Below are 24,879 nucleotides of genomic sequence, written 5' to 3'. Positions count from 1 at the left end.
TGTGTCCCCTCTTTAGAATAAGAAGGTCTACTTGGACATCATCCACACATACACGGAAGTACACGCGACTGTTTACGGCTCCAGCACAAAGAACATTCCCAGTTACGTGAAAAACCACGGGATCCTCAGCGGACGAGACTTGCAGTTTCTTCTCCGAGAAACCAAGGTGAGTTTTTCATTGTTGTTATAAAAATGCATCCATGATGTTGGGCAGAGGCTTGTTTTTGTTGGTGTTGAAAATGGGATCGACATCTTCCATGCTTTATTTCCATTGGTGTACGGATCTTCTGGTCATTTCTGGGTAGTGATACTTTAAACCAGTTATAGCTTAAAAGGTAGTGAATTGGGGAAGGAGGTTGCTACCATTGAAGGCTTATCTGCTGAGGACCTGCTTTGTGCCAGCCATTAAGTGAGGGGCTGGAAACAGTGACAAGCAGGAGAGGTGAGGCTGTCACCCTTTCTCAGAGAGCAGCAACTTTCTCAGCAAGCCTGCAGTGCTCAACTCCCCCACCTCCCCAGGCACCTCTGTTAGTGGTTCATCACATTTGCCTGTTCAAAAAGTTTATGCTGGGCACTGGAGAAGTTCTGATAAGGGGAGAGTCTTGGTGGCTCAAGGAGCAGAGGAAGCATCATGAAAGGTGTGAGATGAAAGATGGGTGGGGTGTGGATGCACCTGGCATTTGGCACAAACAGGAGTGAGTCAGATTGCAAGGGTGGCGATGATACATTCAGGAGAGTCAGGAGACCAACACAGTGAGTCTGTGTTGGGAAATAGTGGAAGATAAACTTTGACAAGGAGCTGAGGGTCTGATTGTCACAGATGTAGAGTTCAGTATATGTGTGTGAATAGATGGGAGAGCCACCGATGGAAGGCATTTTTGTGGCATGATGAGCATGGTCTTGACACTATAAGGGCATCCTCTTGGCAATCTCTGTCCTTTCTGGATGTACCCAGTGCAAATAGATCATTGTTGGACCTCTAAGGGTTGGCTGGCACTTTGATGTGTTCCTCATGTTTATGAATATTTTTTTAATCCAACATATTTAGTATTGAAAATATCCAGAATGAATGTGTGTGTATGTGTGTTTATGTACATGTATAAATATATCTTGAAAATCTTTCCCTATCAGAAATTGCTGGACTAAAGGATATATACATTTTTAGTTTTAAAGGTTACAGCCAAAATGACTCCACGGATATTATATAGTCTGTCAGTGTTCATACTTTTCTCATTTTTTGAGCGAGATAGACTACCTTTTCACACGTTTATAACATAGATTCCTGAAGGCTGCCTAAAAATGCTGCACGTTCTTTAGGTAAAATACTACAATCCATTAAAGGGTTATAGTATTGTACACAATAGCATCACAGGTATAAGACAGATACATCAGGCTACAGCGAATTCTTTATAGATAATAAAAGAATTGAAACCGCAGAATTGTTAGATAATAAAATTGCAATACATATGAAAATCATCTTTATTAATTAACACATATATATGGAATTTAGAAAAATGGTACAGATGAATCTATCTGGCAGGGCAGGAATAGCGATACAGACGTAGAGAATGGACATGTGAGCATGTTGGATGGGAAGTGGGGATGGGGTGATTGGGAGGCTGGGATTAACACTCATACACTACCACGTGTAAATAGCTAGTGGGGAACTGCAGTGTAGCAACAAGGCACTCAGCCCCCTGCTCGGGGATGACCTAGAGAGTGCGGTGGGGTGTGGTGAGGGGTCCAAGAGGAAGGGGATATGCACACCCGTATAGCTGGTTCACTTTGCTGTACAGCAGAAACTAACACAACATCGTAAAGCAACTATACCCCAATTTTACAAACAAAATAGTAAAAAAAATAAACTGTGAATTTTACACACATATCTCAAGCAGCTCCTGCATGTCAGGCATCACACACAAGATACAAGAGCAAAGAAACAAGTATGATCTCTGCCCGAGTGTTTCCGCAGGCCGAGGGAAGCACAGTATCAACAGTGAATTGTTCAGCCCTGGTCCCTGCTGGCTGCATTTTCATTTCCAGGGTAGAGGACAGAGGCTGGGTGGACGAGCGTCTGTGGCATCACAGCATTTCTGATCCGTGTGTATGATACATCAGTGTGGGAAAGCATATTCACAAATGCTGTCCTGTTCGCTTCTCACAAGTAAGCAGAGGCAGGCAGGGCAGGTATTACTATTAACTTCATTCTAAACAGGAGGAAACAAGACTATGGAGTTGGGCTTATCCGCAGTCACTGAGCTCACCCTGGAGAGAACCATGACTCAGGAATTCCTTTGGTGAGGGGGTAGCAAATGAAAGCTCTGCTAGGCCCTCCATGAACCATCCTAATGAATAAACACATGTACATAAGAATATTCAGTGGATACTCACCAGCTGAAAGAATCTGCATCTCCTTTCTGCGTTTGAACAATGCTACCTCCCAAGTCATGCACATGGTGCCATGAATACATTCATTTGATAGTTTTCTCTTCTTGGCCAAAGATCTGGTTTGCTTAAGATTTTATTTCCATACAAGGTCATCTGCAGGCTGATGACGGGGGCCATTCCAGAGTGAAGTGTGCTCACCGGTTTGTACTGCTGACTTTGCGTTCACCTTCTGTCTTAGGAGGACATTTGGACGCATTAGAATGTCAGGGCTCTTTGGTGGCAGTGTTTTTGCCTCATTTTACTTTCCCCCACCTCAGAATGTGGAAACAGCTCAAGCTCCTTTAAAAGTACATCTGGTAGCACTGGTTCTCCGTCGTCACTGTCTCACGTGCTTATGTTAACCTAGCCGCATGAATGTCTTACTCAGCTTTGTAAATCTTAAAAGAACCCTTCCTTACCGATCATCCACTTACTTTGTTAGAGAACGGGAAATAGGCTGAAGCTGGGGTCCCTGGTATTTGGGGAGGAGCAGAGAGGGGGTCTGGAAGGCCTAGGCCATGATATAAGATATTGCCCAGGAACCAAGGATTACATTGGAATTTTGAGTGCAAGAGCAACTATTTATCCTTGAAAAACTAGTACCTTCAGAGGATGTCACTGATCCCATTTTGTATTGCTTGTTCCTCTGACTAGCACATATGAAAGCTCTCCAAGTAGAATTACGGCTAAAACAGTTGGTAAATGCGATGAAAATGAGGCAGTGTATCTCTGAGCCTCCCCATATACCCAGAACACAGCAGCAGGCAGTGAAATGAATGAATCTTGGGCTTTGGAATAATGACACTAAAGACTAGTCAGGCTTTGCATTTATAACCCTTTCTGCCTCTAACTCCTTCCTCAGTGTCTCTGAGCAATTTAAAAGCGATTTATTCCAATCCACATCGAAAGTGGAGAACTGGGGATGCAGAGTAGCAAATGCGTGTGGAATGAATGGGACTTGCATGCTCCTCAGACTTGTTATGAGAGCGGGAAGTGGGTCGGGTGCCCCTCGAGGTCTAGACACAGATTGAAATGATGGATGCATAATCAGCTTCTGACTCATTATTTTTCTTTATGAACCATCTTTGAATCTCTGCATCAAGCCAGGAAACCGTCTGCTCAGCAGAATTTTGTCCTGGCGTGCCAAGAGGGGCCCAGGTACACAGAGCCTATGGAGACAGGATGGGATCCGTGTCACCCTGTCAGGGCTCAAAGAGCCGGGAAATTGTCAAATCTGGAAGACTCTTCTAATAGGCATATACATGTGGATGAACTCATGATGTATCAGAAAACTATAGACAAGCCATTCAGGCCAGCAAAATCCAGGAGAGCATCTTAAACCAGCAGTTAAGGGCTGAGTGGGGTGGCACATGTTAATTTTTAGCTTCAATCCCCATCTCTCTTATTGAGGTTTCTTTCTTCCATTTCCCAAATTTCACCTCCCTGTGCCCACATACCCCCCTTTCAGTCTCACCAGGGAATTTCCTTATGAAATGGGGCATTCACATCCCTCACTGGGTTGGAGGACCATTTGGAGTGAGCCCAAACAGGAACCCCCATTTCTGACAGTGAAAGTCAAGAACACGTTGTGCCTATTTGAACGCAGAGGAAGTAGCAGCTACTGCTCTTGCTGTTGCCACGTGTCTTTTCTACCCACACCTCTGGCCATGTCCCCCTCCAGCCCTTGGTAGGGTGTGACGGCCCTGTTTCCCTACCAGGTCAGCTCAGCAGCTTAGCTGTGGGGCTCCCCAAGAAGCCTAGACAGGGTTGGAAGACAGGCAGTGTGCACTTCTGTCCCTGCTCTAACCCATCCTTGAGTCTGGCCTCCTCAGTCAACTGTGGCTCATCCCACGAGCTTGGATGTGGTTGCACAAGCTCTCTCAAAAACCCGGGGCTCCAGGCAGCCTCTGTCCAGGGACCAGAGATGGAACAAACTCCTTGCACAGCTCCAGGAGAATTCAAGGGCTCCACTTGTTCTGTTGGCAGATGCCTTTTCAGGGCCTGGCTTGTAGAGGCCTTCAGGTAACTGTATAAAGAATGATGAAGGAGACAAAGAGAAGTCCGCTAGTCATCTGGGACCTTGGAGCCATGCCCCTAGGAGTGATTTCTTGCATTTCTCAAGAATCGTGTGCCTTGATCTCTAATATCTCCCCAGCAGGGGACAAGGTCCTTCTGATACCCAATGCCTACCTGTCTCTCTGTGCTATGCCCACATCTCCAGGCCCTGTGAGAGAGCCCAAGAGTGAGCTTACTGATGGAGCAATCCATCTTCTATGTCTATTTCAGATACTGAAATATTTACCCTCAAGCAGTCAAGCAAGTGACCAGTTGCAAAAGCCATTCTCTTAACTGGATGGAGAGTATTTTGTGTACACATGCACACACACTCCATCCTCTCCCCTCCCCTCACACATATGTATGTAAAATGAAGAATGTTTGGACATAGGATTCAGTTAACCTCTGGGACTTCAAGAACAAAGGTACCTCCTCACACACAAATAGCACACAAAAATTGCTCATCCTCTCCTTACAGAGATGCTCGATTGCTGGAAGATCTGGCAATATTTAGTCTTTTGCCCATTTATCTGACAAATGTTGGTGAAGTAAAGAATATATTCTAGGACTTGTGCTAGGCTTTCTGGATCTGGGGCTGACGAAGGCAGTTGTGCCTACAGGAGGATACTACTGTGGCAGAGGAGGCAGACAGGTAAATAGGTGACTTAACTGTGTGAAAAGTACACAGAAAGGAGGAGTAATAATGCAAAAAAAAAAAAAAAGTGATCCCAACAGGAGACCTCACTGGGTGGGACCCCTCATACGCAGGGCAACCATTCGGTTGTGGAAAATGTTGCCCTGTGATTGGTGACATCAGGGAAGTACCAAGTTGAGCCCACGTGGAGGGCAGGAGCCAGTTGTGACACATTTAACTGGCTCATGTTACCATGGTACACGTGACCACGGGGTTTTGCACCCATTTTCTCTAACGTTTCCTTGTGCTAAGCCCTTTCCATGAATTCTCTCTTCATCACTAAAGTCCTCTGACCTCAGTATAGAGCCCACTTTCCTGTGGTAGTGAGCAGGCCTGTGACGCCTCCTCACTGTTGAGAGCTGAGTGGTTGGCCTGGCGTGGAATTGGGGTGAGAGGTGCGTGGGGGAGGCTTCTCCAAGGGGTGCACCTGAACTGCCTTTTCGTGTAGACCTTTCACACAGGCACAGTTGAAGATGGTCAGCATCTGCAGTTGTATGTGTATCTGAATGTTCTGTTCCTCCTCGTCTTCAAAGTTGTGGATTTGCAGTGCAAATTGTGATGTGTTTGATTTTGTGCTGGGGCTTCCAAATGACCAAAGTGCAGAGACTTTGCACAAACCAATCCTGTGGTTTTGATGTTGCTATATGTTTTGTTTTGTTTATGGAAGGCCCCGTAAGTAGCTGGGCATAGTCTTGGAGTCTGCCCAATGAGCTGGTCTCCAGGAAACGGACTTGGATTTAACATCCAACTAACCTTAGGCACTTAAACCTGTTTGGCAAATATTGCCTTTGTCTCCTTTGTCCTTGTGGTTCTTTAGAAGACAGTTTTCAGGTAGTATCGGTTAGGGGCTTATGGAAGTCAGCAGAAAGTGTAGTCACTCAGTCATATCTAACTCTTTGTGATCCTATGAACTGTAGCCCACCAGGCTCCTCCATCCATAGGATTTTCCAGGCAAGAATACTGGAATGGGTTGCCATTTCCTTCTCCAGTGGACCTTCCAGACCCAGGAATAGATCTCTGGCCTCCTGCATTGCAGGCAGACTCTTTACCATCTGAGCCACCGGGGAATCCTGGAGATCGGGAGAGGGAGTAGCTAAATGTATAGGGAAGAGATTTTGGCCACTGTTGCCTCCTCTTTCAGTACTGAACGAAAGACAGATGTCCAGAGAGAGACCCTTTGGGTTACATGAAAGCATCACTTATCAGGAAAATAAAATTTCTCCATGCCCAGCCTTGTGTGGATTCTTTTTAAAAATATAAAAGGGATACCTGTTACCAAATAATGATTCCCAATCATTATCTGAAAGGTAAACAAGACTTAGCCACAGCATGTGGCCCATAGGGGTACCAAGTGGAACTTGGGTTTGAACTTAGTCAGTGTTCACTAAACACTAGAACCAAACCTTGGAATACATCCTTTCTATGAAATATCTCCTTGAATCCTCACAGCAGCCCCATGAAAAAAGCACTATTACTTTCAGCCATTTTACACATGAAGAGACAGGTTCAGAGAGCTTGTGTTACCTTGACTGAGACCTGTAACTAGAGAAAATGCATTATCATTGGACCTCAGATAATCCATGGAGAGAGGCATATAACAATTTCTTACAGTTACAGAGCTAGGAGATGGTACAGTCAGGCTTAGAAACCTGGTCGACCTGACTCCAGAGCTTGTGTTCTTAACCACTTTGTTGTCCTGATCACTTTGTGTTGATAATCTATTTATTGGATGAACTGAGGCTGACTGGTTGCTCAGACTCCATCCTGAGTGACTCCATCAACTTCGCTAATGAAAACAAGTCGGAAAAGTGTCTGTTGGGCATGCAATCTCCTGATTTGGGTTATCCTGGATATTCCACTTGAGAGAGAGAGCCTGGAAACCTACCACAGCCATGGAATCTGCCTAACAACTACCTTTTGAAAAACAAACAAACAAAAATTTTTTAATTGGAGTTTAGTTGCATCACATTGTTGTATTAGTTTCTGCTGTACATCAGAATAAATCAGCCACGCATATACATATATTCCTCTTTTTTGAATTTCCTTCCTGTTTAGGTCACCACAGAGCGCCAAGTAGAGTTCCCTGTACTATAGAGTAAGTTCTCATTAGTCATGTATTTTATACAGTCCATTCTGAAGGAGATCAGCCCTGGGATTTCTTTGGAAGGAATGATGCTAAAGCTGAAACTCCAGTACTTTGGCCACCTCATGCGAAGAGTTGACTCATTGGAAAAGACTCTGATGCTGGGAGGGATTGGGGGCAGGAGGAGAAGGGGATGAAAGAGGATGAGATGGCTGGATGGCATCACTGACTCGAAGGATGTGAGTCTGAGTGAACTCCGGGAGTTGGTGATGGACAGGGAGGCCTGGCGTGCTGCGATTCATGGGGTCGCAAAGAGTCGGACACAACTGAGCGACTGAACTGAACTGAATAGTGTGTATATGTGAGTCCCAATCTCCCAATTCTTCCCACTTCCCACCCCTTTGGTGTCCATATGTTTGTTCTCTACGTCCATGTCTCTATTTCTGTTTTGCAAATAAGTTCATCTGTACCATTTTTTTTCTAGATTCCACATATATGCACTGATATCTAAGAACTACCTTTATCTGCTCTTAAGGGATTCTTTGTCAACTGCTTCACTTACGGGTTTAAAACAATTTCGTTCCTCCTTTCACACAGAGTGAAAATCTGAGTAGTTTAACTGAACTCTGTTGATACCTAGGGACGTCCCAGTCCTGGAGCTTTATCTGTCCTCTCTTCCTTAGTATTAGTTCAAAAGTTAAATTTTAGAGCATGTAATTTAGAGCTCTATTTAGAAACGCTCATTGATGGAGTCAAGCTGCAGCCATGGAGATGTTCTGTCATCTGGAATATCCTCATTACAGTCTAGGCTTCTGAAGACAAGATGAAGTATCAATAAAACATACTGCTTCCTCCTGAGTTGAGCCTTTGCACTTGAATGCATTCTTGCAGTGTCTCTCTTGTTCCTGTGCTAAGGAAATATAAGTGGACAGAATGATGGGGGAGTGGGGAGTTGGGGGAAAAGCAATTCAGTGTGGTTAAGTGCCAGTGTGTGGCAAGACCATAAGTCCTCACAAATTCACAGAAGGCCCTTGGTGGTGACAAACTCTGCCTGTCCTCTTGTCATTCAAACCTCAAGTATGCTATTTGACCTTAATACATCTGCTACATTAGAACATCACAGGTAATGAGGACACAGGAAGCAAGAAGAAAAGTTGTTTGTTGACAGAAGGGACAAAAAACTGTTGTTTTGGTGTTTGCAAGTAGTGCATTTCCTGCAATCCTAATTAGTGTGACGAAGACTCATTGCCAAGAAGTTGTGTGGTATTTGCTTAAGATTCATTATGAACTGGTGGGGCTTTGGAGAGTCAGCCCAAAGTGTTTATTTTATGTGTACTGAGATACTCAGTTGCCAGCAGGGCAGAAGAGATGGTGCAAATTGTTATTCAGATATAATTAAACCTGGGTCACATTTGAGTCCATTAAGCAACAGCCTCAAATCCTTTTAATTAATGGGTTCAGATTGGTAGGTCTGAAGGAACTAATTAAATTTCTTTTTCCAGGATTTTCGATTTAAATAGACAAGCATTGTGGTTCCTGCATTTCCTCCAAAGTTATTCTTTGCAGTTTGGCGTTGATGACAGTGTCAGTGCTTCATGGCAGGCCCTGATTTTCAGAGGTTAGGAAATACTGTGGTCTCTGGTTAAACCAATGGAGACCCCTGTCTGCATCTTTCAGGATCTGGAAGCCCTGTGCTTTCCTGAGTCCAGCCACAGCCTGATAGAGGTCCTCTTTTCCCTGGAGAGCTGGCACCTCCTCCCCTAAATCCGTCTGGGGTGACAGATCACAGAGATCAAAAGCCTCAAGGATAGTATCCCTGGATTCTTCATGTTTAATGAAGCTGGATGTCTTGGAACTAGATCTTCCCACCAGTTCCTTCATTTCTTCTACTGTTGTCAGTTGTACCCCACCCCTAAGGCGCATGCACAGGCCACACCCTGTACACGTAAGTTCTTCTGACAGTCTAACTCCTACTAGCTACATGTTGTTGTTGTTCAGTCCCTCACTCATGTCTGACTGTTTGGGACCCCATGGACTGCAGCATGCCAGGTTCCCTGTCCTTCACTATCTCCCAGAGTTTACTCAAACTCATGTCCATTGAGTCGGTGATGCCATCCAACCATTTCATCCTCTCTCGTCCCCTTCTCCTCCTGCCCTCAATCTTTCCCAACATCAAGGTTTTTTCCAGTGAGTTGGCTCTTCGCATCAGGTGGCCAAAGTATTGGAGATTCAGCATCAGTCCTTCTAATGAATATTCAGGGTTGATTTCCTTTAGGATTGACTGGTTTGTCTCAAGAGTCTTCTCCAGCATCATGGTTCAGAAGCATCAGTTCTTCGGTGCTCAGCTGTCTTTTTGGTCCAACTCTCACATCCATGCATGACTACTGGAAAAACCATAGCTTTGACTAGATGGACCTTTGTTGGCAAAGTGGTCTCTCTGCTTTTTAATATGCTGTCTAAGTTTGTTATAGCTTTTCTTCCAAGGAGCAAGCGTCTTTTAATTTCAAGGCTGCAGTCACCATCCACAGTGATTTGGGAGCCCAAGAAAATAAAGTTAGCTACATAATAAGACCCAAAATTGGGGCCTACCAGACAGCTTCCAGGATCCGGCTACCATGTTTCCCTCCCCTCTGTGTCTCTGGTTCTTCTGCTCCAGGAGAAATGACCGCCACCAGCAGAGGAAGCTCAGCTGGCTTCTCAAAGCTTTTCCTCCACGGTTCCTTCCCTTGTGGATGTCTCTGAGAATCATCTCAAGGTCTACAAGCTAGGAAAGGTTATTCTTCCTAAACAACAAAACACTTCAGTACACTGTTCTGTGCAAAAGAGCATACAGTTATAGGATGTCTCTCCAGAAAACCTGAGATTTTCGTTTCTTGCCCCAGAAAATTCCCTGCAGGGGCTTCCTGACTCTTCAGTATGGCCAACGTGGGCCACACTGGGTTAAGCCCTGGAATCGGGTGCCCAGCACATACATGCTTCATCTTCCAATGTTGCCTGGGGAACCCAGCAGCTTGTACTCAGGGCTTTCTAGACAGAACCATTCCAAATCATCATTCAATTAAAGCTGCAGAGATAGGATGGCTGGGGAGAGGACCCAGGAGAAGAGAATCAGGCATCCAGCCATGTCCAAGCCAGCAGCTTCCTTCACTTTGGGGGCCTGGCCATGTGGTTGTTCCCCAATGTGATGGCAGAAGGAAAGGAGGCGCTGGGGCCCAGTTGTCCTTTGCCACTGGATGTGCCTCAGAGACTGGAGAGGTTTCAGGAGCAGCTCCTTCATGTGGCTAGGGAGATCTCACATGTCACCAAGCCCAGACTCAGACCCTGCCCGTCGGGACACACAGCCCCCCAGTGGTGTGAAACACCCTGGGAGGCGGGTTCACAGGGAGGCCTTTCTATGCGATGATGTTTCATTTCTGGTCTCAGGAATCAGAGCCACTGAACTGCAGCAAGTCTCTTTTGTCACGGGGGCTCTGGGCCGCAGCGTTCTCTACAAGGACTCTGAGATGTGTTTTTGCTGCCATCTGTTGTCTGCTGTGGGGACAACTCAGGGGTTACTTGCTGGAGAGGGAAAGCCTTGCCCAGTCACAGCTCTGCACCCTTTCCCCACATCGAGAAGAAAATAAAAACCAAGATGTTGATGTCCCCCAGTGAAAACCCCATTATGAAAACCCATGTTTGCTGACCTCCCATCATTTCCAAGCAGCTCCATGTGAACTGCAATCACACTGCCGAGCGACCTCTCTGTCCCTGTGCCCAGCATCCCTGAAAGGGCCTGTTGTTCCTTTGGTTCAATGAAGAAACCTTCTGTTTAGTTAAGCAAGTGTTTTTCCAGTCATGTCTCCTGTTGCATTACAGAAAGATTATTGTTAAGTCTTGAGGTTTGTTGTTGTTGTTGTTCTTTGAATACCCCCACCTCCCTACCCCCTCAACTACCCACCCCAACACTTACTCCTTTACTTTTTTTTTTTTTACAGAGAAGTGAAATTCCTAATGACCTGAACACCTTCCTGGGCCAAGGTCCCTGGTCATGTTTTTCAGGTCCTCTTGTAAACTGGCTTCTCATCACCCCAGCTCCCCAAGGTCTTGGAACTTCCCAGTCTCAGAGGTGTCCGCACAGGCATGGAGCCCAGAAGAGACCCCTGGGAGCCAGGGACGCCAGTCCTGGTCGACGTGTTTACATGTGGTGTGCTTCTCTGTCTTACAGCTGTTTGTTGGTCTTGGGTTCCCGTACGAAGGCCCAGCTCCCCTGGAGGCCATCGCAAATGGATGTGCTTTTCTGAATCCCAAGTTCAACCCACCCAAAAGCAGCAAAAACACAGACTTTTTCATTGGCAAGCCAACTCTGAGAGAGGTAAGCATCTATAAAACTCATTCTGCTTTCACTCGTATGAATGGTACCTCTTTATTGAGTGCAAGGAGCCCATTTGAACCTCAGAGCCTTGGACGGCAGGTATTGCCAACTTCATTTCACGCACAGTAACTCCCCTACGTACACACCTTCAAGTTGTGGCCTTTCAAAGACGCGAACGTGTGTTCACTAATCAGTCACATTTGTTCACGTGTCTGGGATGCATTGCCACGTGCTTGCGTCCTCTACAAGCGGCTGTGCTTTTGTGTACTTTGCAGTACTCTATAGAGTACAGTAGGACAGTAGCTTCATTTCAAGCCCAGGATGTCCAGAAGCAGGCATAAAAGCCGCAGTGATGTAGCTGGTACTTGCCTGTTCGCTTGATGTCAGCCCCTCTGTGCCAGCTGTTGCACTATACTACTGTACTTTCTAAGATACTGTACTGTAAGATTAAAAATGTTTTCTTTACTTTTTGTATTTGTTCTTACATATTATTTGTGTGAAAAGTATTATAAACCTATCACAGTACTCCTGTATAGCCAATTGTGTTAGTTAGGGACCTCGGTTACCTTTGTTGAACTTACAAACAGACTAGATTTTCGAATGTGCTCTCAGAATGGAACTCATTTGTATGTAGGGAACTTAATACAGTTGGGTGGAAGGAGGAGGGTGTACAGGGACTCAGACATGGATGGCTTGATTACATCCCCTCACTAGGTAGTTTCAGAGCCAAGATCCAGTCTAATTTCCATCCATCTACAAAACCCCATCTCCATCTTAATTTGAACAGATATCTCCAGCCTTCTAATTGGCTGGACTCTATTTTTCTGAATGATTAGTTTATGGAATAAAAAGAAAATCAACTGGTTAACAGGTTTTTTTTTTTTAAACTTTTAATTTTGTATTGTGGTATAGCAAAGGGACTCATGTATCCATTCTCCCCCAAACCCCTCTCCCATTTAGGCTGCCACATAACATTGAGCAGAGTTCCATGTGCTATACAGTAGATCCTCGTTGGTTATCCATTTTAAATATAGCCATGCGTACATGTTGGTCCCAAACTCCGTAACTATCTCTTCCCTCCCTCCTTTCACCCGGAAGCCATAAGTTCATTCTATAAGTCTATGAGTCTCTTTCTGTTTTGTGAATTCATTTGTAACATTTCTCCTTAGATTGCACAGATAAGGGATGTCATAGGATATTTCTCCTTCTCTGTCTGACTTACTTCACTCAGTGTGACCCTTTCTAGGTCCATCCATGTTGAAATAAATGGCATTATTTCATTCTTTTTAATGGCTGAGTGATATTCCATTGTATATGTGTACCACATCTTTATCCATTCCTCTGTCAAGGGGCATTTAGATTGCTTCCATGTCTTGGCTATTGTAAACATTGCTACAATGAACACTGGGGTGCATGTATCCTTTAGGATCATTAATGGGTATTTTTAAAGAACCTACTCTCTGTGATGAGCTTTGGGGAATAAAAAGTGGGCTGTGGGGTCCTTCCTTAAAGAATCATCATCCTTAAGAGAAATGATGTATCAGGAGTGACTTAATAGTGTGCCTGGTATTTTAGCTGTCAGCCAGCACCACCCTGAGAAGCAGTTCTGCTGTTACTTGAACTGTTTGTAGAAGCCTTATCTGAATTGCCTTCAGGGGTTCTCTTGAAAATCCACAACAGGGAATGAATCACTGTTGAAGGCAGTTGGATTCTATTTGGGACAATAAACAAAAGTGCATGTGAGTGACCGAGCTGGGTATTTCCTTATCTGCTTAGAAAATAAGCATGTGCAAGGAACAATAAGATCAATTTCTTATTATTTCGTATTTATTTAGTTAGTAAGTGGCTCTGCGGGCTGCTTGCAAGGAGGAAGCCTTTAAGTGTTGAGTTGTCCCAGTGCCCCTATCATTCAGGACAAAAGGATGATTCTGCTGTGCAACCCTCCCGACCCTGACCCCCACACATGTTTTTAAAGCATACTGTTAAAAAAAATAAAATAAAATAAAGCATACTGTTTTCAACTCTGCTACTTTCAAACCTTTATAGGACAGTGCTCCTGAAATGCCCCCAGTGAATAAAGCACGTTTTCCATGATTACTCTTTACCAGTTAGAGAGCTGACCAGTTAATAGAGTTGATTATTCTGAGAGTTCTTTTCTTTGACCCTCCCCATCATTGGTGAAAGGGCAAAGGAGATGGGGGAAGATCAGCAGGACCACAGATTATCCTGAAAAAAGATGGACCTTGTGACCCAGATAACCTCTGACAAAAGTTAACAGGCTGTGTGAGTCAGTGAATGTGTGTGTGTATGTGTGTGTGTGTGCGTGCGTGCGTATTTGCCTGCTTTTTCCTTCTGCTAATATTATGAATTTGAGTTCTTTGTTTTGGAGGGGCAAGTATTTGAACTTCACATGCTGTGGGAGGCACCAGGGCACAGATCAGGAACCCTCAATCTTATTCTTTGAGAACTTATTCTTTGGAAAACTTTGAAAAGATGCTCTCCAGCAGTGAGAACATCTCAATTTAGGCATCTGTGCTTTAGCCTATGACCGATTTTGAAACTTTGGAGCTCTGGGAAAAAAGTGTGGGCCATCAAGTCATTCCTCTGTTTTTATTTGAGTGTAGGAAACGTGAAGTTTTTATGTCTGCCTAAATTGGATAATTATTTCTAATTTTCAGTGTTTTTTTCCACTTTTTGCAATAAATTATACGCAATGAAAAATTATGATTTTAACCTTTTTTGAGTGGGCAGTTCACTGGAATTCAGCACATTTGCAATATCATGTAATCATCACCACTCACTACTATCTTTTAACATTTATTGTTCCAAACAGAAACTCTGCACATTACTAATAATGCCCCATTCTCCATTCCCCCAGCCCTGAACAGAATAGTAACCACTACCCTACTTTCTGTCTCTTACTTCCTCTAGTTACCTAATGTAAGTGGAATCATGCAGCATTTGTCCTTCTCTGACTTGCTTATGTCACTAAGCGGGTCTTCAAGGTTCATTCATGTTGTAGCATGTGTCAGAATCTTGTTCTTTAAGGCTGAATAGTACTTCATTGTATGAATGGACCACATTTTATGTATCCATTCATCTGTTTATGGACACTTGGGTTATTTCCATTTCTTGTCTGTTACAAATAATGCTTTTGTGAACACGGGGGTACAGGTATCTGAATCCTTGCTTTCCGTTCTTTGTGGTATATATACCTATGAGCAGAATTGTTGGAACTTGCTTTTTATTTATTTTGAAATAATTTTAGTCTTATGGAAAAATTGCAAAAATAGTACAGAGTTTGGTTATGTGCTTCATGCAGCTTCCACTAATGGTAACATATTATAAAACTACAGTGTAATTGTCAAAACCAAGAAATTAACATTGGTACCCTAGCATTATTTAAGCTGCAGACTTTATTTGGATTTCACTAGTTTTTCCACTAATATCCCTTTCCTGTTGCAGGATCCCAGGTGGGCTTTACTTGTTGTGTCTCATTAGTCTCCTCCAATCTGTGACAGTTCTTTAGTCTTTTACTGTCATTTATGACCTTGACATTTTGAGTACCAGTCAGTGATTCTAAACACTGTCCCTCAATTTAGATTTGACTGGTGTTTTCTCCTGATTAGTTTAAGATTAGACATTTTTGGCAAGAATCCTGCAGAAGTAATGTGACCTCAGTGTATCATATCAGGGGGTTAGTGATGTCAGTGTCTTATTGCTGATGATGTAACCTTGATCACTTGGTCAAGGTCATGTTGGCCAGCGCTTCTCCACTGTGAAGTTACTAATTTTTTCTATTTTGGGGGGAAGTACTTTGAAACCATGCAAATATCCTCCAACTTTTTTTTTTAATTTTTGAATTGAAGGATAATTGCTTTATAGAATTTTATGGTTTTCTGTCATATATAAACAAGAATCAGCCATAGGTACACCCATGTCCCTTCCCCCTCAGACCTTCCTCCCATCTCCCTCTCCACTCTACCCTTCAGCCTGTTGTAGATCCTCCAACTTTTGACCATTTATTTTTACTATGTGTCAGTAGATCTTGCTTGCAACCATTATTACAGTGGTGTTCTAATGGTGATTTTTCCATCATCTTGAATTTTCTTTTTAGTGCATGGAAAGCAAAGAAACCCATCTCTTCTTATTGCAGTTTCTATAACAAGCCTTTGGGAAATGAGTTATCAAAAGTATTTTAGATTGGTACCTTCTAGATCATTAGAGTTAGATGATAATTTAAATTTTGATTCATGAAGATTTTGATAGCACTGTGTTGCAACTGACTACTTTTTCCCGGAAAAAAAAAAAAAAAGTAGGCCTCGTCTTAAACACAGTCTACCCCTTTCCCAGCATGTGATGTGATGTAATGTGATGATATATAGATCAGATCAGGCTGCAGTGGCTGAGTGTGTTCACCCTGTCAGTTGCATTCCTTTAGTAATTTACTTCTTTGCTGAGATGATAGAGGGTTTTCATCCTTCACAGCATAAAAAGGGAATAGGTGTTGGAGCTGCCACCCAGGCATTTGCTTCCTCCTGTTCCTTCACATGGTCCGACCAGTGCTGGAATGAGACTCCAGTTAGACTGGCACTGGCGGAGCCTTTCAATAGCTGCTCAATGAGTGACCTCCCACAGGTGACTCCATCAGCCATGGGCCCCCACAGGAGGGCTGGGATGCAGAGGTCAGCTGACAGATGTTCACTGTATCCCCACAGGATCTGTGGTACTAAGTCACTACATTAGAGGAACTTACCAAGACACATTTCCTGTTCCCAGGAGCTCAGACTGATTTGGAAGCATGATAAGAATGATGCTTAATCAATGGGAATGCATAAGGAAATAACCAAGTACATTAAAGAAGGCTAGTTAACTTGGAGTGTTGCCAGGTGGTGAGTAGGCTGGGTTAGCTGAGATGGGGATGGTGGAGGAGCTGTGCTTTAAAGGAAAAGAAGAGGTGGGTTTCGAGTTTGAGAAACATGAATGTTGATGAGTTGGAGGGAAACCCCAAGCAGGTCACTTTGCTTTATGCAGGAGGACAGGTTCCATCTGATGTCCATTTCCTTCCCTGCTGGAGACAGTGCAGAGAGCAGGCTGATAGCCAGCGACGTGACTCAGCTTTGAGAGGAGCCAGTGAACCTGACCTCATGGGCATGTGGGCTACCGCACTCTGCTTTTCAGCTCACAGAATCCCCCTGATCAAAGATACTTTTAGTGCCCACTTCGGCGGCACATATACCAAAGATGCTTTTAATTGGGAAAGTGCTATCAACACTTGTACCGATTTCTAAGGGTCAAGAATCCCTAGAAGGTATCATTTTTTTCCCCTCAACAAATTGAAAAATTCTAACCGAAGCATATATAATTTCATAGCCATCTTTTTGTGCCCTAGCTAATCTTTTGAGCTAAGCAACAATTGATCCATATAAATTGTATCTATGTCTCTTCTTTGCATTCATTTGAAGAGAAGTCTAAATTTTTCTTTGTATTTAGCAGGGAAAAAGCTTTGTTTTTATTTTTGCATCTTGCCTGGAGGATCCCAGGGACGAGGGAGCCTGGTGGGCTGCGGTCTATGGGATCACACAGAGTCAGACACGACTGAAGCGACTTAGCAGCATTTTTATTTTTGTGGCTGTTCTGGGCCTTTGTTCGGAGAAGGCGATGGCACCCCACTCCAGTACTCTTGCCTGGAAAACCCCATGGACGGAGGAACCTGGTGGCCTGCAGTCCATGGGGTCTCTAAGAGTCAGACATGACTGAGCGACTTCACTTTCACTTTTCAGTTTCATGCATTGGAGAAGGAAATGGCAACCCAGTCCAGTGTTCTTGCCTGGAGAATCCCAGGGATGGCGGAGCCTGGTGGGCTGCCGTCTATGGGGTCGCACAGAGTTGGACACGACTGAAGCGACTTAGCAGCAGCAGCAGGGCCTTTGTTGTGGCACATGGGCTCTTTGTTGCTGCACGGGGGCTTCTCTCTACTTGCTGTATGCAGGCTTCTCTTGTTGTGGAACACGGGCTCTAGACCTTATGGGCTCTATCACCCTGAGGCATGTGGGATCTTAGTGCCCCAACCAGGGATTGAACCAATATCCCCTTCATTGGACCCCTTTTTAAAACCATGCTCTACATACTCAGGAAGAGAAGTTCATGTGCCTTAAGTATAGTGTGGTTGGTTCAAGTTATACTTGAAATGTAATATGGATTGTATTTTAATCTTTATATTGGGAAACATATTAGCAGGTTCTTGATCATTATTCTGACATTGTAAACCATTGGAAATTCTCTGGCTCCAGCGTTTCCTCTTCCATAAAGAGAACTCATGTTCTTCCTGGAGATTTAATGGCCACTCTGAAATAATGTCTCATAGTTAATAAGATTTTCATGACTTTTACAAACTATATACTTCAGTAAACATACTAATGGATATACAATGAAGTAGCTCAAAGCAGATGGTTCTCAATAAATTAATGAGGAGGAGTGTAACATTCAGATGGGGAATAACGCATTACAGAAAGCCTTACTCATAAAATTAAGTAACCCTCCATAAATGTAAATGAACATGATGATAATGGCTCAGCATTTCGTATCTTCTAAGTGCCTAGAGCAACCTTGTAAATAAGCAGGGACCTTAAGAGGCAGAGGGGAGACCGACTGCTAAATAGTGACATTGACGGCAGCTTTCGTTTACCCTGATTCAATTGGAAGAATTAATTACTTGGTTCTCCAGGTCGCAAAATGAAAATGGTGTGACGTTTTGCTCAGCTTCAGGGAAGGTCTTATACAGACATACATTCAGTCCTGTAATTTTTCTTTTTTTAGCAAGTTTTTAAAAAATGATGAAAAGGCTGGTGTTTACATTGAGCTTCTTTTGGTCTTTGTCTAAAGAACTCAAGACCATCTTTTAAAATTGTCATCTTCCTTTTTTATCAAAAGGTAAAAAGTTGTTGAAGGATCTGGATTTGAATCTGCTCTGTTACTTTCTGGCTATATAGTCCTGACGAATTGGAAACCCCTCTAAACCTGAGAATCCTCGCTGTTACACGGGAAACCTGATAAATAACGCCTGCATGGGTAATGAGCACAGTGCCTGGCCAACGAGGGGCTTCGAGGATACGTGCTCAATCTACCGTATGTGCTGAAAAAAAGAAAAGGATGTTCCCCCAGCTCCAAGAGCCTGCAGCCACTCTCCTTTTTCACTCAGCACACAGATGAGCAAAAAGAAGAGGGTACATGTCAGACGGATGGGGAACTGCAGGCTAGCGAGAGGTGTGACTCTGGCAGAGGAGGCAGAAATAAAACCTAGGATCCCTGCGTCTAGAAGCGTATGAGTGGGGGCCAGCGAAGGCTCAGATGGGTGCCCAGTAATTTATCTTCTTCCCCGCTTCCCCACCACCAGCTATTGCATGCACATCATTCATGTGGTAAGACACAAAGAACAGTGATCGAAAGCAAGATGGAGAGCTGCCCACTGAATCATCCAGTTCTCTGAGTATACTGGGGTCTAAAGGAAAAAAAGAGAACCAGCCCCTTCTTTAAGTGTATTATATCTACTTGTCTGTCCTGAAATGAATTCACGTAATATGCCCTGCTAACATACATAATTTTTTAAAAGGCTGATTCTCTAACTCTAATATGAACGAGAAATGAAAATACTTTGCAAAAAGGTGAAAGAGATTTTGTATATGCATAGTCCAGAAATGCTCTACCATGCTCACGAAGCACACCGGAAGGCAGCGGTGGTGTCTCATGCCTCCCTACGGTGAATATGTTTGTATTTAAGAGGAATAAGACGTTGAGGTGAAGCTGGTCAGCCCTTTTTGCTTATAACTGCCATCAGGAAAGATAAGCTAAATAGAAACGTGCACACAGATACGCAGACACACACAATTGGCGTTACTGTGACAGCTTCACATCTGGACTAGTTAGGGTACATTGTCCTGGAGACCCAGAGCTTCTGGGTGGCATTGACTTTACGCCATGATTTTTCTGAAACAATAATGACTCGTTGGTGAAATTCAAATAAAACAGAACACAAAGGTTCTTTGATTTACATGGCAGTTATGTTCCTGGAAAACTCAATGTGTATTCAAATTGTGCCAAAGAGTAGATTCTGTGAACCCACATGAGAGCTTGGGAGGCATGTGAAAGCCTGTGGGGAGTGGACAGCTCTGCCCCATGCAAGACTGTTATCCCATCTCAAGGCATCTGGCATCCTTGGTCCTCAGCCAGGGGCTAGGAAAGCACCCGCCAATCCAAGAACTGAACATGTGCTCACAGGGTCTAGAATGCTGTCTTTATATCACACCCTTATAGGGATACAAGAATAAAGGTGGGGATACGTCTGAGGGGCAAATTTAGTTTTCTTAAAAACTGGGTTTTTTAAGAACTGAGAGTTACCAGTATTCCTCTGGGTCTCTTTGGTCACCCTTTGTTTTTAAAATAAAACCTCCTTTAGAATAAAAGCTGCCTTTCCTTGCTTTTCTGATCACAAATTGTCTTTATGACTGTTAAGGTTCCAATGTTCTGCTGATGATTATTACAAAAATTCTGTTTTTTCTGGTTTTCTTGTTTCTCTTTTTGTCACCTTTCATATGTGCCATTACATGTCGTTCTACGACTTTAAAACCTGTAATGACTTTATTGCAATTTTATTATGCTTATCTATCCTAACCAGTATTTTATAGTAGATACTAGTTCCATCCAGGTGATTTTCAGGGCTGGGATATAACTGAGGAAATAATGTTCATTATTTCTTGGCGTGATTTGAGGGGTTGAACAGCCACTTGTAACAGCCCCCACATCACCTGGTTATGACATGTAACTCTTTCTTCCAGATGGTATTCAGGGTGTGGAGACATCACTGGACCTGCCCTGTGGGTCTCAGGCAGGGCCATGGCCTGCCTCTTACTCTCCAGGGACCCCTAGACTCCTAGAATCCCCTCTAAAGTGCCCAGGATCCAGGCCCAGAGGGTCTAAGACAGCCTGGCTGTATGTCTTTTTTTTAATATATATATTTTTTTAATTAAAAAAATATTTTTTCTTTACTTGAGACAGGTCTCAGTGATAGCACTCGGGATTGTTGATCTTCGTTGTGTTATGTTACATCTTGCATGTTGCAATCTTTTAATTGTGACATGCAAACTTTTAGTTGAGGCATGTGGGATCTAGTTCCCTGACCAGAGACTGAACCCCAGGTCCCCTGCATTGGGAGCTCAAAGTCTTAGCCACCAGACCACCAGGGAAGTCCCCATGTGTCTTTTTAAATGTCCCACATGAACCTGATGGGCACCCACAGGCACTAGGGGTGATACCAGCCGGGCACACCTTACAGCCTTGGTTTCCTTACCTGAACCCGTCAGTGCTGTGCATGCGAATCCAGAGGGTATACATATCCAGTCCTGACTTTGGAGGGCCCAGTGGATGTCCTGCTGGGTCAAAAACAGAGAAGCTACGGAGCCCTCCCCCTTTTGTTATTATCTGCTTATGAGGTTGACTTGGCTTCCCAGGTGGCGCAGTGGTAAAGAACCCATCTGCCAGTGCAGGAGAGGTAAGAGACACAGGTTCGATCCCTAGGTCAGGAAGATCCCCTGGAGGAGGGTATGGCAACCCACTCCAGTATTCTTGCCTTGAGAATCCCATGGACAGAGGAGCCTGGCAAGCTACAGTCCATCGGGTCGCAAAAAGAGTTGGACACAAATGAAGTGAGTTAGCTTGCACGCATGCTTATGGGGTGCTTAGGAGGTTTCCATCGTCAGGAGGAAGAACAGAAAATGACTTGTTACCTACACAAGTCCAACTCTGAATCATAGACAGCATTACACTTCACCTGGCACAGAAGGCTGAAAAAGTCAGTGTTCGTGAGACTGAGGCTCTGTTTTTCCTTTTCCAGCTGACGTCGCAGCATCCTTACGCTGAAGTTTTCATCGGCCGGCCACACGTTTGGACCATTGACCTTGGCAATCAGGAGGAGGTCGAAGATGCCGTGAAAGCGATTTTAAGTCAGAAGGTTGTTTCTTTTATTCCATCTTCTCCATTGGTAATGTGAATGGGATGGTGTGGAAAGCATCCCAGCCCCTTTGTTCGAGTAGTTAGAACATTTCCATGTCAGCTTAACTCTGGCATTAGAAAACAGCCCAGCTAAAGGGCTGGCCTGCGGATTTGGTGGATGTTCTATGACATGGAAACGGAACTGGTGTCCAGATGAGTGTGGATTCTGCAGATCTTTTGACATGACTCCTGGGTCCCATGTACGGTAATAGGAGCTTGAGTTGTTACTTGAGTCTTCGACCTAATTATGTAGCTCTCCTAAAGATCATGAAAGATAGTCCTGCTCCCCTGCAAAAAAAAAAAAAAGAAGAAGAAGAAGTGAGACGGATAAGGAATAATTAAGGAATTACTGGGAAATGTTTTTCTATAGCATCTATTTATTTGACTTTTCTACCTATACATCTTATAGAATTTTATATAAGAAACTAACTTCTCTGGACTTTCCTGATGAGTTCAGCATCATGTATTAAATACCTACTGTATGCACAGCACTTTCGGAACCACTGTAGAGGATGCTTACTTCATAAACATAAAGGAGGCTGGTTCCACTTAGGATCTAGCGGCACCCCCTCGGGCAGTTACTTAACCTCTGAGTTACTAACCTTCCTCATCCTTGATGAAGGATAGTTTCATCTGGTTTACAGATGCTTGAGAAGATTCAATGAGACAATGAATATAAAGTGCTTAAAGGCAGTGGCAGCATCATAATAAACATTTAGTCAGTCGTATGAAGTCAGTAGGCTTCCCAGGTGGCTCTAATGGTAAAGAACTCACCTGCCAAGGCAGGAGACATGAGAGACACAGGTTTGCTCCTTGGGTCAGGAAGATCCCCTGGGGAAGTGCATGGCAATCCACTCCAGTATTCTTGCCTGGAGAATCCCACGGACAGAGGAGCCTAGCAAGCTACAGTCCATAGGGGTGGCAAAGAGTTGGACATGACTGAAGTGCCTTAGCACACATGAAGTCAGTGTTAGTATTACATATGCCATAGTATTCTTTTTTATTGAAGTATAATTGATTTACAGTGTTGTGTTTCAAGTATACAGCAAAGTGATTCAGTTATCCGTATATAAGTTCTTTATCATATTCCTTTTCCACTATGGCTTATCACAGGATATTGAATATAGTTCCCTGTGCTCTTCAGTAGGACCTCGTTCATCCCTTCTATGTGTAGTGGTTTGCGTCTGCTAGCCTCGGCTCCCAGTCCAGCCCTCTCCTGCAACCAGTCTGTCCTCTATGTCTGTGAGTCTGTTTCCGTTTTGTAGACAAGTTCATCTGTGTTGTGTTTTAGATTCCACAAATCAGTGATATCATACAATGATATGCCTTTCTCTGACTTGCTTCACTTAGTATGATAGTCTGTTGGTCCATTCATGTAGCTGCAAATGGCATTATTTCATTTTTGTGGCTGAGTAATATTCCAGTGTGTGTGTGTGTGTGTGTGTAGGTAACATATATACCATGTCTTCTTTATCCATTCTTCCATCAATGGACACTTAGGTTGTTTGTATGTCACGGCCATTGTAATACTATAATATTCTCATTTTTGTTAGTGATAGTCTTGATTTTCACTAGATTGTGAAACATGGGCAGGAACTATATCTGTCTCACTGCTGTGTTCTCGGGACCCAGCATAATGAGGTACCTAACAGGTGGCTGGGAAGCACGCAGGGAGTGAGGATAGATACTTGCAAATCACCGCACTAAGGCGGAGTGTGTTTGGTGCCAAGACCAACATGCCAGAGATCGAGGAGTGTTTGTTTTCTCTGCTTTTTTTTTTTTTTTAGTTGAAGCATAGTTGATTTACAATATTTTGTTAGTTTTCTGTGTACATAAAAATGATTCAGATATGTGTGTATACTCTTTTTTCATATTCTTTTTCATTTTACTTTATTACAGGATATTGAACATAGTGCCCTGTGCTGTACAGTATAGGAGCTTGTTGTTTACCTGCTTTATATATAATAGTTTGTCATCTCAAACTCCTAATTTATCCCTCCCCGCTCCTTTCCCCTCTGGTAACTGTAGGTTTTTCTGTGTGTCTTCTCTGCTTCTTATAAGGACATCAGGAGAATGCAGCATTGAGTTAAGTCTCAGAGGATGAGTAGGGATCTGCAAACCTACACTGAGAAGTGGGTTCAAAAAGATAAGAGTTGGAGGAACAGTGAGAGTCACGGGGAAGAGTCTAGAAAGGCATGTATCCTGGGAGGAGTCACCAATTGGCCATGTAAAGGACCATCTGACCCCTTTGAGAAATGTGTACCCCACAAGAGCCAGTTTCAGCTTACTAAGAACATCTCCAGGGAACAGGAGCATTCCAGTGTTGTCCATGTCCCTTTAGAGGGAGTATACTTATTGAGCTCTGGGGTGACTGCTCAGAGCTTCCCATCACTGACGTGTACAATAACATCTCTGCCTCAACAGTTTAGGGCAGAAGTTCCCCAGACCTCTGGTGGCCCAGCCGAGAGGTGAAGTGCCTAGTGAGTCTGGCTGCCTCAAGTGTCTGCCGCACGTCTGAATCTTCCCCACCAGAGGGTCCTCCTCATAAAGATTGCAAGCTCTTTTTTCTTCAGTCTCAGAGTCCTCTAGGGTGTTAGCCTCAAGAGCTGCCATAGAAAGAACCACAGCTTGGTGGTTTAAACAACACAAATTTATTCCTTCATAGTTCTGGAGGCTCCAAGTCTAAAGTTAAATGTTGGCAGGGCCATGCGCCCTCTGAAGCCTCTTTGGGAGGGTCATTCCTTGTCTCATCCACCTTCTGGTGTTCTTGGCTTGTAGCTGCAGCACTTTAATCCCTGTCTCTGTTGTCATGAAATGGTCTCCATATGTGTGTCTCTCTGTCTTTTCCACTTCTTACCAAGACATCAGTCATATTGGATTAGAAAGAAAGAAAGAAAAAGTGAAGTCACTCAGTCGTATACGACTCTTTGCAACCCCATGGACTGTAGCCTACCAGGCTTCTCCATCCACGGGATTTTCCAGGCAAGAGTACCGGAGTGGGTTGCCATTTCCTTCTCCAGGGAATCTTCCCAACCCAGGGATCAAACCCAGGTCTCCCGCATTGCAGGCAGACATGTCACCCTCTGAGTCACCAGGGAAGTCCTTACTGGATTAGAGTACACCCTCAATCAGTATGACCTCATCTCACTTGATTATATCTATTTGCATCTCCAAATAGAGTCCCATTCACAGGGTTAGGACTTCAACATATCTTTTTGGGGG

The 24,879-nt window shown here is 43.9% G+C and overlaps 1 protein-coding gene across 12 annotated transcripts in view; it reads left to right on the top strand.

The window, feature by feature from the left end:
• The window catches only part of MGAT5 (alpha-1,6-mannosylglycoprotein 6-beta-N-acetylglucosaminyltransferase), a 398,270-nt gene that overhangs the window by 339,736 nt on the left and 33,655 nt on the right, over positions 1-24,879 (top strand). For all 12 annotated transcript variants that reach the window (XM_059875762.1, XM_059875759.1, XM_005202537.5 and 9 more), the window contains 3 exons: positions 17-166; positions 11,464-11,610; positions 21,500-21,616. In XM_059875762.1, coding sequence (XP_059731745.1) covers positions 17-166; positions 11,464-11,610; positions 21,500-21,616 — 414 coding nt within the window. The remainder of the gene's footprint in view (positions 1-16; positions 167-11,463; positions 11,611-21,499; positions 21,617-24,879) is intronic.

Source organism: Bos taurus, chromosome 2 (assembly GCF_002263795.3).
Source record: "Bos taurus isolate L1 Dominette 01449 registration number 42190680 breed Hereford chromosome 2, ARS-UCD2.0, whole genome shotgun sequence".
NCBI classification, from domain to species: domain Eukaryota; kingdom Metazoa; phylum Chordata; class Mammalia; order Artiodactyla; family Bovidae; genus Bos; species Bos taurus.
This window is presented reverse-complemented; position numbering and strand designations above follow the sequence as displayed.